At 46.3% G+C, this 13,414-nt stretch overlaps 2 protein-coding genes across 3 annotated transcripts in view; one reads left to right on the top strand and one right to left on the bottom strand.

Moving 5' to 3' along the window:
• Window positions 1–736: 736 nt before the first annotated feature.
• The window catches only part of Eef2k (eukaryotic elongation factor 2 kinase), an 84,166-nt gene continuing 71,488 nt past the window's right edge, over window positions 737–13,414 (bottom strand). For both annotated transcript variants that reach the window (XM_008843830.3, XM_008843829.3), the window contains 3 exons: window positions 9,352–9,476; window positions 4,893–5,071; window positions 737–1,089 (listed from right to left, as the gene is read on the bottom strand). In XM_008843830.3, the coding sequence (XP_008842052.1) occupies window positions 980–1,089; window positions 4,893–5,071; window positions 9,352–9,476 (414 nt within the window). In that variant the 3' untranslated portion in view covers window positions 737–979. The remainder of the gene's footprint in view (window positions 1,090–4,892; window positions 5,072–9,351; window positions 9,477–13,414) is intronic.
• Window positions 9,982–11,346, top strand: LOC115072169 (bifunctional endo-1,4-beta-xylanase XylA-like). The gene is made up of 2 exons (XM_029568662.1): window positions 9,982–10,024; window positions 10,092–11,346. Exon 2 carries the CDS (start codon window positions 10,127–10,129, stop codon window positions 11,072–11,074), a length of 948 nt encoding a protein of 315 aa, XP_029424522.1. The 5' UTR covers window positions 9,982–10,024; window positions 10,092–10,126; the 3' UTR covers window positions 11,075–11,346.

The following is a 13,414-nucleotide window of genomic DNA, read 5'->3' on the forward strand; positions in this document are numbered from 1 at the left end:
AAGCTCAGGGTCTGCGGAGGACAGCAGCTTGGACAGATGACAAGAAGACCAGCCCAGTTTCAAACGGAAAATAAAATAACCAGGACAAGGGGCTGAGGGCAGAATCAGAAGAATACCATGTAAAAAAATGGCTGAGGAATTCTGCACAAGGACACTTCAGTCCCATAGTGGGTGAGCCCACGGGGCTGCAGAGACTGAGTCTGCTTGAAAGAAAGGTGCCCACCTCCAAGCCGAGGGCCTTCCCGTGTAAAATTTGAGGCATATCCTCTTCCACATCAATTGATGCAGGAGTTAGAGGTAGTAAATGTGTGTGTACAAAAAATAAGCCTGTTTTATAAAGTCTATGAGAGAAAGCATGCTTTAAAAATGGAATTTGCCTGGATGCCAAAAAATCAGGTGTACGGTGGGAGGGCATTAAACTAAAAAGTTACAGAATCATTTTCCCCATGGTGTGAAGGAGCCTGAGTTCTGAAAAATCTCACATCTGATGCAAAAATAATATACATACTTCCAAATCCTTGCAGAAAGCCTACCTTGTGTTAAGCTGGAACAAAACCTCCCCCAAGGAGAATTGAACAGGCAACTCCATCTCCCTCTCAGATTCATGGAAGGTAGGGCTCCTGAGATTTAAACTCAGCCCAAAGAGGCTGGTGAGCTAAGCCCCGACACTATCTGTTCATCAAAGGTGATACTTTTACAACTCATGATAGAGAAGGAAAAACAGAATCTCACAATATGGTGGTTCATCAGGCTGCATCTTCAGTACCCACTCCCCCCAAATACCACCCCTAAGGGGCAGTTACAGGAGCTCTGCTAGTAGCAAAGACTTTATTAAGAGTCAACAAGAAAAAAAAATACAAAAGTGTATTGATAGCGCAGTAAAAATATTTCTCCCCTCCCAAACTGAGTGAGTTCTATCCTTCCCTGCTCTCTTCAACCCTGTTGCTTGGCTCTAGCTGGCAGTGGTTTGATGGGCCAGTTATTCCTCCATCTGGGCCCAGGCCTCTTCTGCCTTCTCATAGTACTGGTTGGCTAGCCGACCCTTCATGGCTTCCATGGCTGCCTCAGCTGCCTGGGTATACAAATCTCCTGAAAGAGAGAAAAGTGGGGCACAAAGAGGTGAACCACCTGTTGTCTTTACAAAACCAATACATTTCAGCTCACCCAAAAGAGCATCTGAAGTTTTGTTTTGTTTTTTTTCCCTCTTTGGTCTTTTTGAGACAGGGTCTCCCTGTAGCCCCAGCTGTCCTGGAACTCACTATGTAGACCAGGCTGGCCTTGAACTCACAGAGATCCGCCTGGCTCTACGTCCCTAGTGATGGGATTAATGGTGTGCGCCACCACACCCAGCCCTGAAGTTTCTTTTTTTAATTTTTAAAAATTTATTATTTATTATATGTATATGAGTATTCTGCCTGCATATAAGTACAGCTATGCTGTTCTATGCCCACGGAGACCAGAAGAGGGTGTTGGGTCAGCTGAAATTAGGGCTACAGATTGTTGTTAGCCACCAGGTGGGTACTGGGAACCAAACCCAGGTCTGCAAGAGTAGCCAGTACTCCTAACCTCTGAACCATCTCTTGAGAATCCCCCACCCTGAGGTTTCTTTTAAATTAAAAAAAAAAATTATTTATTATTTTTATTTTATGTGTATGCATATAATTGCCTGCATGTAAGCAAGTGATTTTTTGTCATGCAATGCCTGCGGAGGACAGAAGAGACTGTCGGATCCCCTGGAACTGGAGTTACGGACAATTGTTAGCTGCCAGTTGGTGGGTGCTGGGATTCGAACCAGATCTTCTGCTAGAACAATCAGTGTGAAGAGGCTGTCAGATCCCCCAGGACTGGAGTTACAGACAGTTGTTAGCTGCCATGTGGATGCTGGGATTCTGCCCAGGTCTTCTGCAAGAACAACCAGTGTTCTTAATTGCTGAGCCATCTCTCCAGCCCCACCCTGAGGTTTCTATAGCAACCTAAACTATACTTTCTGTCTTTTTGGTTGTGAGCCTGAGCCTTTAAGGGCTACACCAGCTCTCCAGCCCAACTCTATCTTCTGATTTGAGTCTCTGGGAGTATGCATATGATCAAACCTGGCCAGTCAGGACATTTTCCATTCTCTGGTTGCTGTGGAACCCAAGGACTTGCACGCTAGGCAAGAGTTCTACCACTAATCCACGTCCTCAACTGACAAAGCATTTCTGTTGTCTAAAGCACCCAGTCAACACGACAGCTCAAGGGAATGATTACATTACATAACAGAAAAAAAATCTAATGTTGGGGTCTAGAGAGATGACTCGGAGGTTAAGAGCACTTGCTTGTTTCTAGTACCCACATCAAGCAGTTCACAACCACCTGTAACTGTAGCTCCAGGGAATCCAATGTCTTCTCCTGGCCTCCACAGGTATGCATGAACAGCAGTTAAGAGCACTAACTGCTCTTGCAGAGGACCTGGGTTTGATTCCCAGCACCCACATGGCGGCTACAAACCATCCTTAACTCCAGTTCCAGGGGAATCCGAAGCCCCCTTCTGACCTCCACAGCATTGCATGACACAGGTGCACTCACATACATGCAGGCAATACACTCATACACATAAAATAAAAATAATAAAAAAATTTTTTAATTAAAAAAAAAGTTTTAAAAAGCTGGGCATAGTGGCACACATCTTTAATTTCAGGCTCCAGGGGCAGAGGGAGGTAGATCTCTCTGAGTTTGAGGCCAGCCTGGTCTACATAATGAGTTCCAGGCCAGACAGTGCTGCATAGTGAGACCTTGCAGCCAGGTGTGGTGGCACATGCCTTTGATCCCAGCACTTGGGAGGCAAATTTCTATGAGTTCAAGGCCAGCCTGGTCTACATAGTGAGTTCCAGGCCAGCTGGAACAGGGAGATCCTGTTTCAAATAAAACACTGTTATTATTTTTATTTTATGTGTGAGTGTATTGCCTGCATGTATGTGTGCACCCGTGTTGTGCAATGACCACAGAGGTGAGAAGAGGGCATAAGATCCTCTGGAACTAGAGCCATGGATGGCTGCTAGCTGTCAGTTGGGTGCTGGGATTTGAACATTCGTCCTCTGCAAGAGCAGCCAGTGCTCTTAACCACTGGGCCATCTCTCCAGCCCCAATTAGTGACTTTTCTGTTGCTTTGATAGAATATCCTGACAAAAGCAACTTAAAGAAGAAAGGGTTTATTTGGGTTCATCATTTCCCCAGTCCCTACCCCTTATTTTTTTAAGGGGTGTGTGTGTGTGTGTGTGTGTGTGTGTGTGAAGGCATGTGTCATGGCATGCATGAAGGTCAAGGCCAAGTCTATGGAGTCAGTTCTCTCCTTCCACTTTTATGTGGGTTCCAGGGATCAAACTCGGGTTGCTAGGGTGCTTTACTCAGTGAGTATATTACTGGCCCCAGCCCCTGTTTTTTCCTCCTTATTTTTTGAGACAGGGTCTTTCACTGAAACTGGAACTATTTCTTCTTCTTTTTTAAAAAAATATTTATTATTTATTATTTTTATTTTATGTGTATGAGTGTATTGTCTACATGGATGTGACTGCACCCCTGTTGTGCAATGCCTTGGAGGTCAGAAGAGGGTTTCAGATTCCCCTGGAACTGGCGTTAAGGACAGTTCATAGCTGCCATGTGGGTGCTGGGAATCGAACCTGGGTCCTCTGAAGAGTAGTCAGTGCTCTTAACCGCTGAGCCATCTCTCCAGCCCCCCTGGAACTATTTCTACTAGACTGGCTGGCCAGCAAACCTCCATTATCCACCTGTCCCTGCCAGCCCTCCACCAAGGCTGAGGTTATAGGCACATACCACCATACCCTGCTTTTTACATGGGTGCTCGGGATCTGAACTCAGGTTCTCAAGACCCTGGAATGTCACCCACTAAACTATTGTCCCAGCCAGAAGACTGACTGCGTAGCCATAAAAACAAAAATGCTTATTGGACATGGTTGCCCACTCCTGTAATCCCAGCACTTGGGAAGTAGAGGCAGAGGGATCAGGAATTCAAGGTCATCCTCAGCTCCACAGTAAGATTGACGACAGCCTGGGCTACATGAGATCCTATCTCAAAACAAAACGAAACAACAAAAAGAAACAAAGGACAATTATATATCTAAAAGTTCAGGGATGGAGAGATGGCTCAGTGGTTAAGAGTGAGTACTGCTCTTGCAGAGGACCCAAGTCCAGTTCCCAGAACCTGCACTCAGCAGCTCACAACTGCCAGTAACTCCAGCTCCAGGGGATCCAATGCCCTTTGTTGGCCTCCATAGGCATCTGTACTCACATGCATACACACACATAATTAAAAATAAAACAAATCTTGCTAGAATGGTGGTATTTAATCCCAGCACTTGGGAGACAGAGGCAGGCAGATCTCTGTGTTTAAGGACAGTCTGGTCTACATAATAAGTTCCAAGCCAGCCAAGGCTACACAGTGAGACCCTGTCTCAAATCACAACAAAAGCCAAAAGCCCAAAATCTTTTTTAAATTTTATTTATTTTTTTATCCTATGTGTATGCGTGTATTGCCTGCACATAGGTAAGTGCACCCATGTCGTGCAATGCCCGCGGAAGACAGAACAGGCTGTCAGATCCCCTGGAACTGGAGTTACAGACAGTTGTTAGCTGCTGTATGGGTGCTGGGATTCGAGCTCGGGTCTTCTGCAAGAACAACCAGTGTTTTTAACCACTAAGCCATCCCTCCAGCACCCCCAAATCTTTTTTTAGTGTTCATTTGCATACCAGCTCCACGAACCCCTCCTGAGGAGATGGCTTCATTCACCCTGGCAACTTATCCCAACAAGTTGTCCTAACAACTTGTCCAAGTGGGATGAGACCTACAAACTTTCGGCCAGCCCTGTCTCACTCCAGGGCAGGTGTGTGGGCCCCACCTGATCTTTGCGGGTCCTTGTCCAGCCCGTAGCCACCGGTGAACAGCATCTCTGCCTCCCTGGCCAGCAGTGCGTACCGGGGCTCATCCTGTATCCCATCATATTCTCCACCTTCGTCACAGTCCGTTGTCTCCAGGGCGGTGTTGTACCAGTGCAAGGCCTCTGACCAGTCTTGATACCTTTCCAGGAGACAAGGTTGGGGGGATGTTACCATGGCAATGGAGTTGGAAGGTAGAGGACCATCCAGCTGGAGGGGGAAGCCCAGGATCCACCCTGTAGGGCCACCACCTTTGGACCATAACTTATAGTACCCAAGGCTATCACATCTAAGGAATACCTTCATCATTTATGCTTCTATGTTTATTTATATTTTTAAAAATTATGTGCATGTGTAGGTGTCCTCAGAAGCCAGAAGAGAGTGTCAGATCCCCTGGATCTGGAGTTACAAGTTGTGTTTAGCCACTTGATATGGGTCCTAGGTACTGAACTTGGGTCCACTGGAAGAGCACAAACTGCTTTTAATCCCTGAGCCATCTCTCCAGCCCTAGTGTCTATGTTTATTAAGAGAACTTTCCTTAACAGAATTGTTGCAGTATGACAACCCTTTCACAAATGGAAGGAGAGAATCTTTGGGGAGGGGGGCATTTATCTAGGATTGCACTTAAGCACCCTATGGGCTAGACACAAGAGGGGCTATGTCCTTGCTAAGCTGCCCTCTAATCTGAGTGAGAAAGCATGACAGGTGAGGGACTGTTTGCAAAAGCTTCCAGAGTCATCTGAGCTAACACCAATAATTCAGACCCCCATTTGTTTGTTTAGAGATAAGGTCTCACATTATAGCCCAAGCTGGCCTTAAAATCATGCTGCTCTGCCTCAAGCTCCAAAGGACCTGGATTATAGGCTTCTACCACCACAATCAGACCCCTTTGATACCCTGTGCCACTCATCGTGTTCTCCTCTACTATACATGGAGAATGTCCCTCTTGTGGCTCAGTCCCTAGACCTCCAGCAACTTTACCTCAGTAACACACATACAGCCAAATCTCCACAAAGGTATTGTGGTCCTAGCCAAACACACATAACAGAAATCACTGAATTCACATGGCATCGGGCTGCTCTCTCTGGGCATAAGCCATTTGAGTAATTATTTGTAATATTTTGTCAGAGTAGAGCTTGTCTCAGGTAGAAGGGCTAGGAGCATCCTGAAGCATGCTGGCAATGGCAACCCTAGTGACTTTGGGCCTGATCCCCTCACTTTGGCTTTCTCTGCCTTCTTCCTCTCTATGCCTGTTCATCTCCTATGCCAGATCTGCAATCCCTGCAACAAGCCCTGGCCTGCCTGCCCCTAGGTCTTTGCTATCCTGAATCTTAGCACATCCTCCCCCAGCTGTCCACACCCTTCATGCTCGGCCTCTGCTCTCAGCTCCTCAGTCACCTTTCTCAAGATGTTGTCTCCAGACGCCGTTTCTTATAACAGTAACTAGTCATAAATCCCTTGCCTCCTTGTTTATTACGGCCTTCTCTCACCAGCATATAAGGCCCGGCAAGGAAAGTCTTATGTGTTGAGTTTACTGCTGTAATCCCAGGGCCTGGCCAGGATAAGCTATATATTGAATGAATAAATGTAAGGCTAGCAGGTATGATGTTCAGAAGCTAACCTTGACTCCATTTTATCTTTTTTTTTTTTTTTTTTTTTTTTTTTTTTCTGTCTTTTTGAGACAGGGTCTCTCTGTAGCCCCAGCTGACCTGGAACTCACTACATAGACCAGGCTGGTCTTGAACTCACAGAGATCCACCTGCCTCTGCCTCCCAAGTGCTGGGATTAAAGGTGCAGGCCACCTCGCCCGGCTACTCCATTTTATCTTATTAAAAAATGTAAGGATTGGAGATGTAGCTCAGTTGGTAGAGTACTTACCTAGCATACACGAAGCCCCAGGTTTGATCCCTAGCACCGAATAAACTGAGCATGGTGGCACATGTCTATAGTCCCAGCACTCAGGAGGTGGGGTCAGGAGGATCAGAAGTTCAGGGTCATTCTTGGCCACCTAGTGAGTTCAAGACCAGCCTGGGCTACATGAGACCCTACCTCAAAACAAAACAAAACAAATCACTTGAAAAGTATTGGTAAGGTATCCAAAATAAACAGGGAGTCACTGGTCAAGGTGACTTCACTCTCTTCAGCCCTGACTCACCCCAGTCCTAAGAACAAAGTGGAGTTGCCCTGAAAACATGTACTTGGAAAAGGCCTAAATGCCTGTGCTCCTCCCAATCCACATTCCTCTCAGGAGTAAAGGTGTCCACCCTGTTTTAGAATTTTCCATGACTCTATTCCCTTATTAGATGTAATTTCTGAAAGGGTCAAACCCCCTTAAATACAAATTTGGGCCTACATGGGACCCTGCCTTACCATAGCTGGCCCTTAATTAATGCTCCCTGAGTGAAAGGGGCTGGAGCTACTTGGAATGAGGAGGAAGAGTGAGAGACTAGAGCAGAGGCTAGAAAAGAAAATTCTGACAGGTTTAGCTATATAAATACCCAAATCCAGGGTGTCCCCAAACCCGGTAGACAATGGTCATTACGTGGCACGTGTCCTCTTCCCCAATCTATGGTAGCCATTTTTCTTTTAAAGAGAAATATATGTCAAAGGGTTGATAGGCTTCATGTATAAGAGTTCTAACAAATCAACATGACCCCAAGTAAAATTAAAAGTAAAAATAAATATAAACAGCAAAAAAAACAAAACAAAACAGGAACAGATACCTGGCATAGAATGGCCAGAGGAAACAGATTCAGAGCGTTTTGAGCTTAAGAGCTTGATATGATAGAGCCATGGCCCTGACTCTCCTTCTGGATCCAGTGAAGAAGATGAACTCTTATGTGTTTGTATGTGCACAAGTGTGGAAACCTGAGTGTCATTCCTCAGGCACCATCCATCTTGTATTATTTTTTTTATTTCTGTTTTTTCAAACAGTGTCTCTCACTAACCTGAAGCCTGCCGTAGACTAGGTTAGCTAGCCAATAAGCCCCAGAGATCTGCCTATCTCTGTTCAGCTTTTCTAAAAAAAAATATTTTATTTATTATTTTTATTGTATGTGTATGCATGTATTGCCTGTGTGTAGGTAAGTGCACCTGTGTTGTGCAATGCCCACGGAGGTCAGAAGAGGCTGTCGGATCCCCTGGGACTGGAGTTACGGACAGTTGTTAGCTGCCATGTGGGTGCTGGGATTGGAACCCAGGTCTTCTGCAAGAACAGTCAGTGTTCGTAGCTGCTGAGCCATCTCTCCAGCCCCCATTCAGCTTCTTTGAATGTGGGCTCTGGGGATCAAACCCAGGTCCTCAGTACTTCACTGACAGCTATCTCCCCAGCCCAGGGGATGAATTCTTAATACTAAAGAGGAGGTGTCCCAACATGGGCATTTACAAGAAGAATGTGCCCTCTTCATTCCCTTCTAGAAAACACTTCTGAGTAGCTGAGTTTTAATGGGAGCCACAGAGGGTGAGCAAAGGGCTCTATGAGATCAGTTTCCCTACCGACCTCTGCCCCTGGACTTCGGGGATCTCCCACTGCCAAGCTGAGGAGCCAAGAGGAAGCAGGACACCCTCCAATCCTCATCCTGCAGAAACCAGTCTCAAGGCTGCATGGAAATACCAGCAGCGGCCTTGCTGGAGCCTTCAAGAGTCTCAAAGCCACTGGGGAAACTCAGTTGTCAGTCTCCTCCTTCCTTTTCATCCCTCTTAGAAGAGATCTACAAATAGGGACGGGCATACAGCTCGGTGGCAGGACACTTGTCCAGCATGCATGAGGTCCTGGTGTTAATCTTCAGCACTACATCGTCACAACCCAAATACAAACAAAAGGAGGCAAAGGCACCAATGTCCCCATCCTACTTTGTACAGACAATCACACTAAATTGTGTAGTCTTTCTGATTTATTTAATTCTAATATTTGATTATTTTTATGTATATGAGTGTATTGCCTGCATGTATGTGAGTGTACACATGTCGTGCAATGCCGCGGAGGTCAGAAGAGGGCTTCAGATCCCCTGGAACTGGAGTCAAGGACAGTTAGTAGCCACCATGTGGGTGCTGGGAATCAAACCCGGGTCCTCTGCAAGAGCAGTCAGTGCTCTTAACCACTGAGCCATCTCTCCAGCCCCATAAATTGTGTAATCTTTCTAACTTATTTTCCCCCAAGCAAATCTTTACATGTGCTGACTAAGTAACCGCCATCTATCCCATGCCTTCTGTGTCAGGCACTATGGGAAAGACACTCAACCTTCACAAGACAGTCACTAGAGATGGATGCTGTCACATTGCTTCCGTTTCATCCGAAGAAGAAACTGAAGCCAGGTAAAGGGCAGAGCCAAGACTGAAAGCCGTGTCTGTCCCAAGATCGAAGGGAAAACATCCTCTGCAGCCCACTTTACCCCAACATCACCCAAGTGACGGCCACAGTACCTGTCTGGGCTGAGGTTGAGGCCAGTGTCAAAGGCTCGGGCCACTAGGATCATAGACTGTCTGTCACCAGCTTCTGCTGCCTTCAGTAAGTAATCAAAGCCTTTTGTCTTATTCTCCTCTGTCTCCTGTCAATCCAAACCAAAGAGAAAGGGGAGAAACAGCAAATGAAGTATATGTGAGGTCACCAAGAGCTCCCTCGGGGAACCTTGTTTCTTAAGTCATTGTGAGAGTTCTAGGCTGGGACTGCCACAGGACATGTCCATGCCTTTTAGAATATTGATGCACTTGTCCAACCATCCCCGCCATGGATTTAAGAACACTAAAATTTTTTATTACATTTATTTATTTATTTAATTTATCATGTGTGTGTATGAGTTTGCATGCGCCAAGGCATAGGTGATCAGAAGACAACTTGCTTGGCGTAATGGTTCTCTCACTCCTCCATATGACACCCAGGGATCGAACTCAGGTTGTGAGGCTTGGTGGCAAGCCCCTTTACCCACTGAGTCATCTTGCTGGCCCAATTTCAGAATATCTTAATCAATCCAAAAACAAATACCATACCCCATAACTCACAAGCTTTCCTTATCTCCTAATCTCTCCATCCTGACCAGTCATGGGCAATGACTAGTCCATTTTCTGTCTCTGTGGAGTCTGGACATGTCATAGGCAGGTGGAATGGAATGACTGATAGGCAGGTGGAATGGAATGATAGGCAGGTGGAATGGAATGATAGGCAGGTGGAATGGAATGACTGATAGGCAGGTGGAATGGAATGATAGGCAGGTGGAATGGAATGATAGGCAGGTGGAATGGAATGATAGGCAGGTGGAATGGAATGATAGGCAGGTGGAATGGAATGATAGGCAGGTGGAATGGAATGATAGGCAGGTGGAATGGAATGATAGGCAGGTGGAATGGAATGATAGGCAGGTGGAATGGAATGATAGGCAGGTGGAATGGAATGATAGGCAGGTGGAATGGAATGATAGGCAGGTGGAATGGAATGATAGGCAGGTGGAATGGAATGATAGGCAGGTGGAATGGAATGATAGGCAGGTGGAATGGAATGATAGGCAGGTGGAATGGAATGATAGGCAGGTGGAATGGAATGATAGGCAGGTGGAATGGAATGACTGATAGGCAGGTGGAATGGAATGATAGGCAGGTGGAATGGAATGATAGGCAGGTGGAATGGAATGATAGGCAGGTGGAATGGAATGATAGGCAGGTGGAATGGAATGATAGGCAGGTGGAATGGAATGATAGGCAGGTGGAATGGAATGATAGGCAGGTGGAATGGAATGATAGGCAGGTGGAATGGAATGATAGGCAGGTGGAATGGAATGATAGGCAGGTGGAATGGAATGATAGGCAGGTGGAATGGAATGATAGGCAGGTGGAATGGAATGATAGGCAGGTGGAATGGAATGATAGGCAGGTGGAATGGAATGATAGGCAGGTGGAATGGAATGATAGGCAGGTGGAATGGAATGATAGGCAGGTGGCCTTCTGTGTCAGTACTTCATTCTTTCTGCTGATGGACCACTACTCCCTCTCAATGTCCACTGATGAAGACTTGGGCTGTTCCCACGTTTTGGCTATCATGGACAATACATTCAAGAGCACACATGAATATGTTTTTGGTGTTGCTACTGTTGTTTCAGACAGGGTCTTACTATGTAGCTCAGGCTGGCCTGGAACTCACAATTCTCCTGCATAGCCTTCTGAGTGCTGGGATGACAGGCGCACCGCCATGCCTGGCTTTGGATATGTTTTTTATGGAGGCTGGAAGAGAGGAGAAAGGATTCTCCCCAGAGCCTCCAGAGGGAGCACAATTCTGTCACCCTGATTGTGGACTTTCCTTAACCAGGACTCTGAGGCCCAGCAGTGGGGAGGTAGAAGCACGCAGATCTCTGTTGAGTTCCAGGTCAGCTTGGTCTACAAAGCAAGAGACTGTCTCAAAAAAAACAAAAACAAAAACACAAAAACCAACTCCACAGTAACGGGCCCCTCAAAAGAGGGACTCAGACATTTCTGTTATTATAATCGCTGGTATATAATGTCTGAGCTATATGCCCAGCTCTATTTGTATTTCATGCCTAGAAAGAGGGAGGAAGCTCCCTGGTGAGTTTCCCAGTGGCTTTGAGACTCCTCAAGGCACCAGTAAGGCAACGGTATTTCCCACGAAGCCTTCAGGCTGAGATGCCATGGCTGGTTTCTGCAGTGTGAGGAGTTACTGAATATTCAGAAAATGAGAAAATATGGGGCTGGGGATGTAGCTCAATGGTAGAGTGCTTGCCTAGCATGTACAAAGTCCTAAATTCTAGGGTTGGAGAGATGGCTCAGTAGTTAAGAGCACTGGCTGCTCTTGCAGAGGATCTGGGTTTGACTCCCAGTGCACACATGGTGGCTAAGAAATCCCTAGATTCCATCCTCAGCAAAGAAGAGAGAAGGGAAGAAGGGAGACAGGGAAGGAGGGAGAAAAGGCAGAGTAGAAAGGGAGGGAGATAGAGAAAAAAGAATGAATATGATGAGCCGGGCATGGTGGCACACGCCGTTAATCCCAGCACTTGGGAGGTAGAGGCAAGTGGACCTCTGTGAGTTCAAGGCCAGCCTGGTCTACATAGTGAGTTCCAGGACAGCTGGGGCTACAGAGTAAATATGAAAGACAAAGATAGAAAAGATATTTTTCACTGTAAGTTTTTTTTTTTTCTTTTTGAGATAGAGGGTCTTACTATGTAGCCCTGGCTGGCCTGGAACTCAGTATGTAGATTTGGCTAGCTTTGAACTCAGATATCTGCCTGCCTCTGCTTTCCAAGTACTGGGAATAATGGCATGTTCCATCCACCACACCAGGCTCACAGTAAACCTTTTGTTATTATTATTATTATTTTAATTTTATGTGTCTGAGTGTTTTGCCTGCATGTATATAAATGTACCCGTGTCGTGCAAAGCCTGCAGAGACCAGAAGAGGGTGTCAGATCCCATGGTTATTAGCTGCCATGTGGTTGCTGAGAATCAAACCTGGGTCCTTTGGAAGAGCAGCCAGTGCTCTTAACCGCTGAGCCATCTCTCCAGCCCCCACTGTAAACCTTTTTACATGAAATTTTTTTGGAGCGGGGACCAGCAAGATGACCCAGTTGGTAAAGGTGCCTGTTGCCAATCCTGAAAGCCTGAGTTTATCCCTGGAACCCACGTAATAGAAGGAGAGAATCAACTCCTATAAGTTGTCTTCTGACCTCCACACAGTCATTATGGCATGTGCAAACACACACATAATGTAATTTTTTTTTTTTTTTTGTCTTTTTGAGACAGGGTCTCCCTGCAGCCTCAGCTGGCCTGGAACTTGCTATGTGGACCAGGCTGGCCCTGAATTTTACAGAGATCTGCCTGCCTCTGCCTCCTGAGTGCTGGGATTAAAGGAGTGCACTACCATGCCTGGCCCAAACACACAATGTAAGTTTAAAACATTTTTTAAATCTTTTAAAATCACAGGAATATATTACCTGTTCAGAAAGTGAAGCAAGGCCCCAACATGCTTTCCTACCCTTTTCTAGTCTGAGACCCACCCACTCACTGGCCATGAGGAGCTCTGAGAAAGGCTGGTGCCCTGAGCCTGTGTTGAGCGCAGCTTTGCCTAGCCTCCTATCCCCACAGCTTCCACTCTCTTGACAGGGTAGATGGGAACAGATGGGGACAGACATACCTACCAAGGCCTCTCAGTCTCTCCCTAAGGCCTTGCTGGGTCTTGTTCACCCAACTCTTTCTTCCTGTGCCCAAGGACCAGGGCAGGAAGGAGGGGACCCCACACCATCTCCCACACATTTGCAACTTGCTGCTTTAGATTCCACACTTATGTTCTAAAGATGGAGATCAACTGACTCCAACCAATCATCAGAATCCTTTGTTTGTCCAATCACTATGGCCCAAGCTTCCTCAAATTCATGATCTTCCTGCTCCCTGCCTCCTGAGTGCTGGGATTACAGGTGTGAGCCACCATGCCTGGTTCCTCACAAAAATCCTCCAGGAGATAGATGAGTGACCACCAGGATAGAGGGAC

The sequence above is a fragment of the Nannospalax galili genome, unplaced genomic scaffold (assembly GCF_000622305.1).
Source record: "Nannospalax galili isolate Female #2095 unplaced genomic scaffold, S.galili_v1.0 scaffold381, whole genome shotgun sequence".
Lineage (NCBI taxonomy): Eukaryota > Metazoa > Chordata > Mammalia > Rodentia > Spalacidae > Nannospalax > Nannospalax galili.

Bases quoted from the DNA above. Each gene is read 5' to 3' on its own strand.
- LOC115072169 (XM_029568662.1), top strand. From the start codon at position 10,127: ATGATAGGCAGGTGGAATGGAATGATAGGCAGGTGGAATGGAATGATA.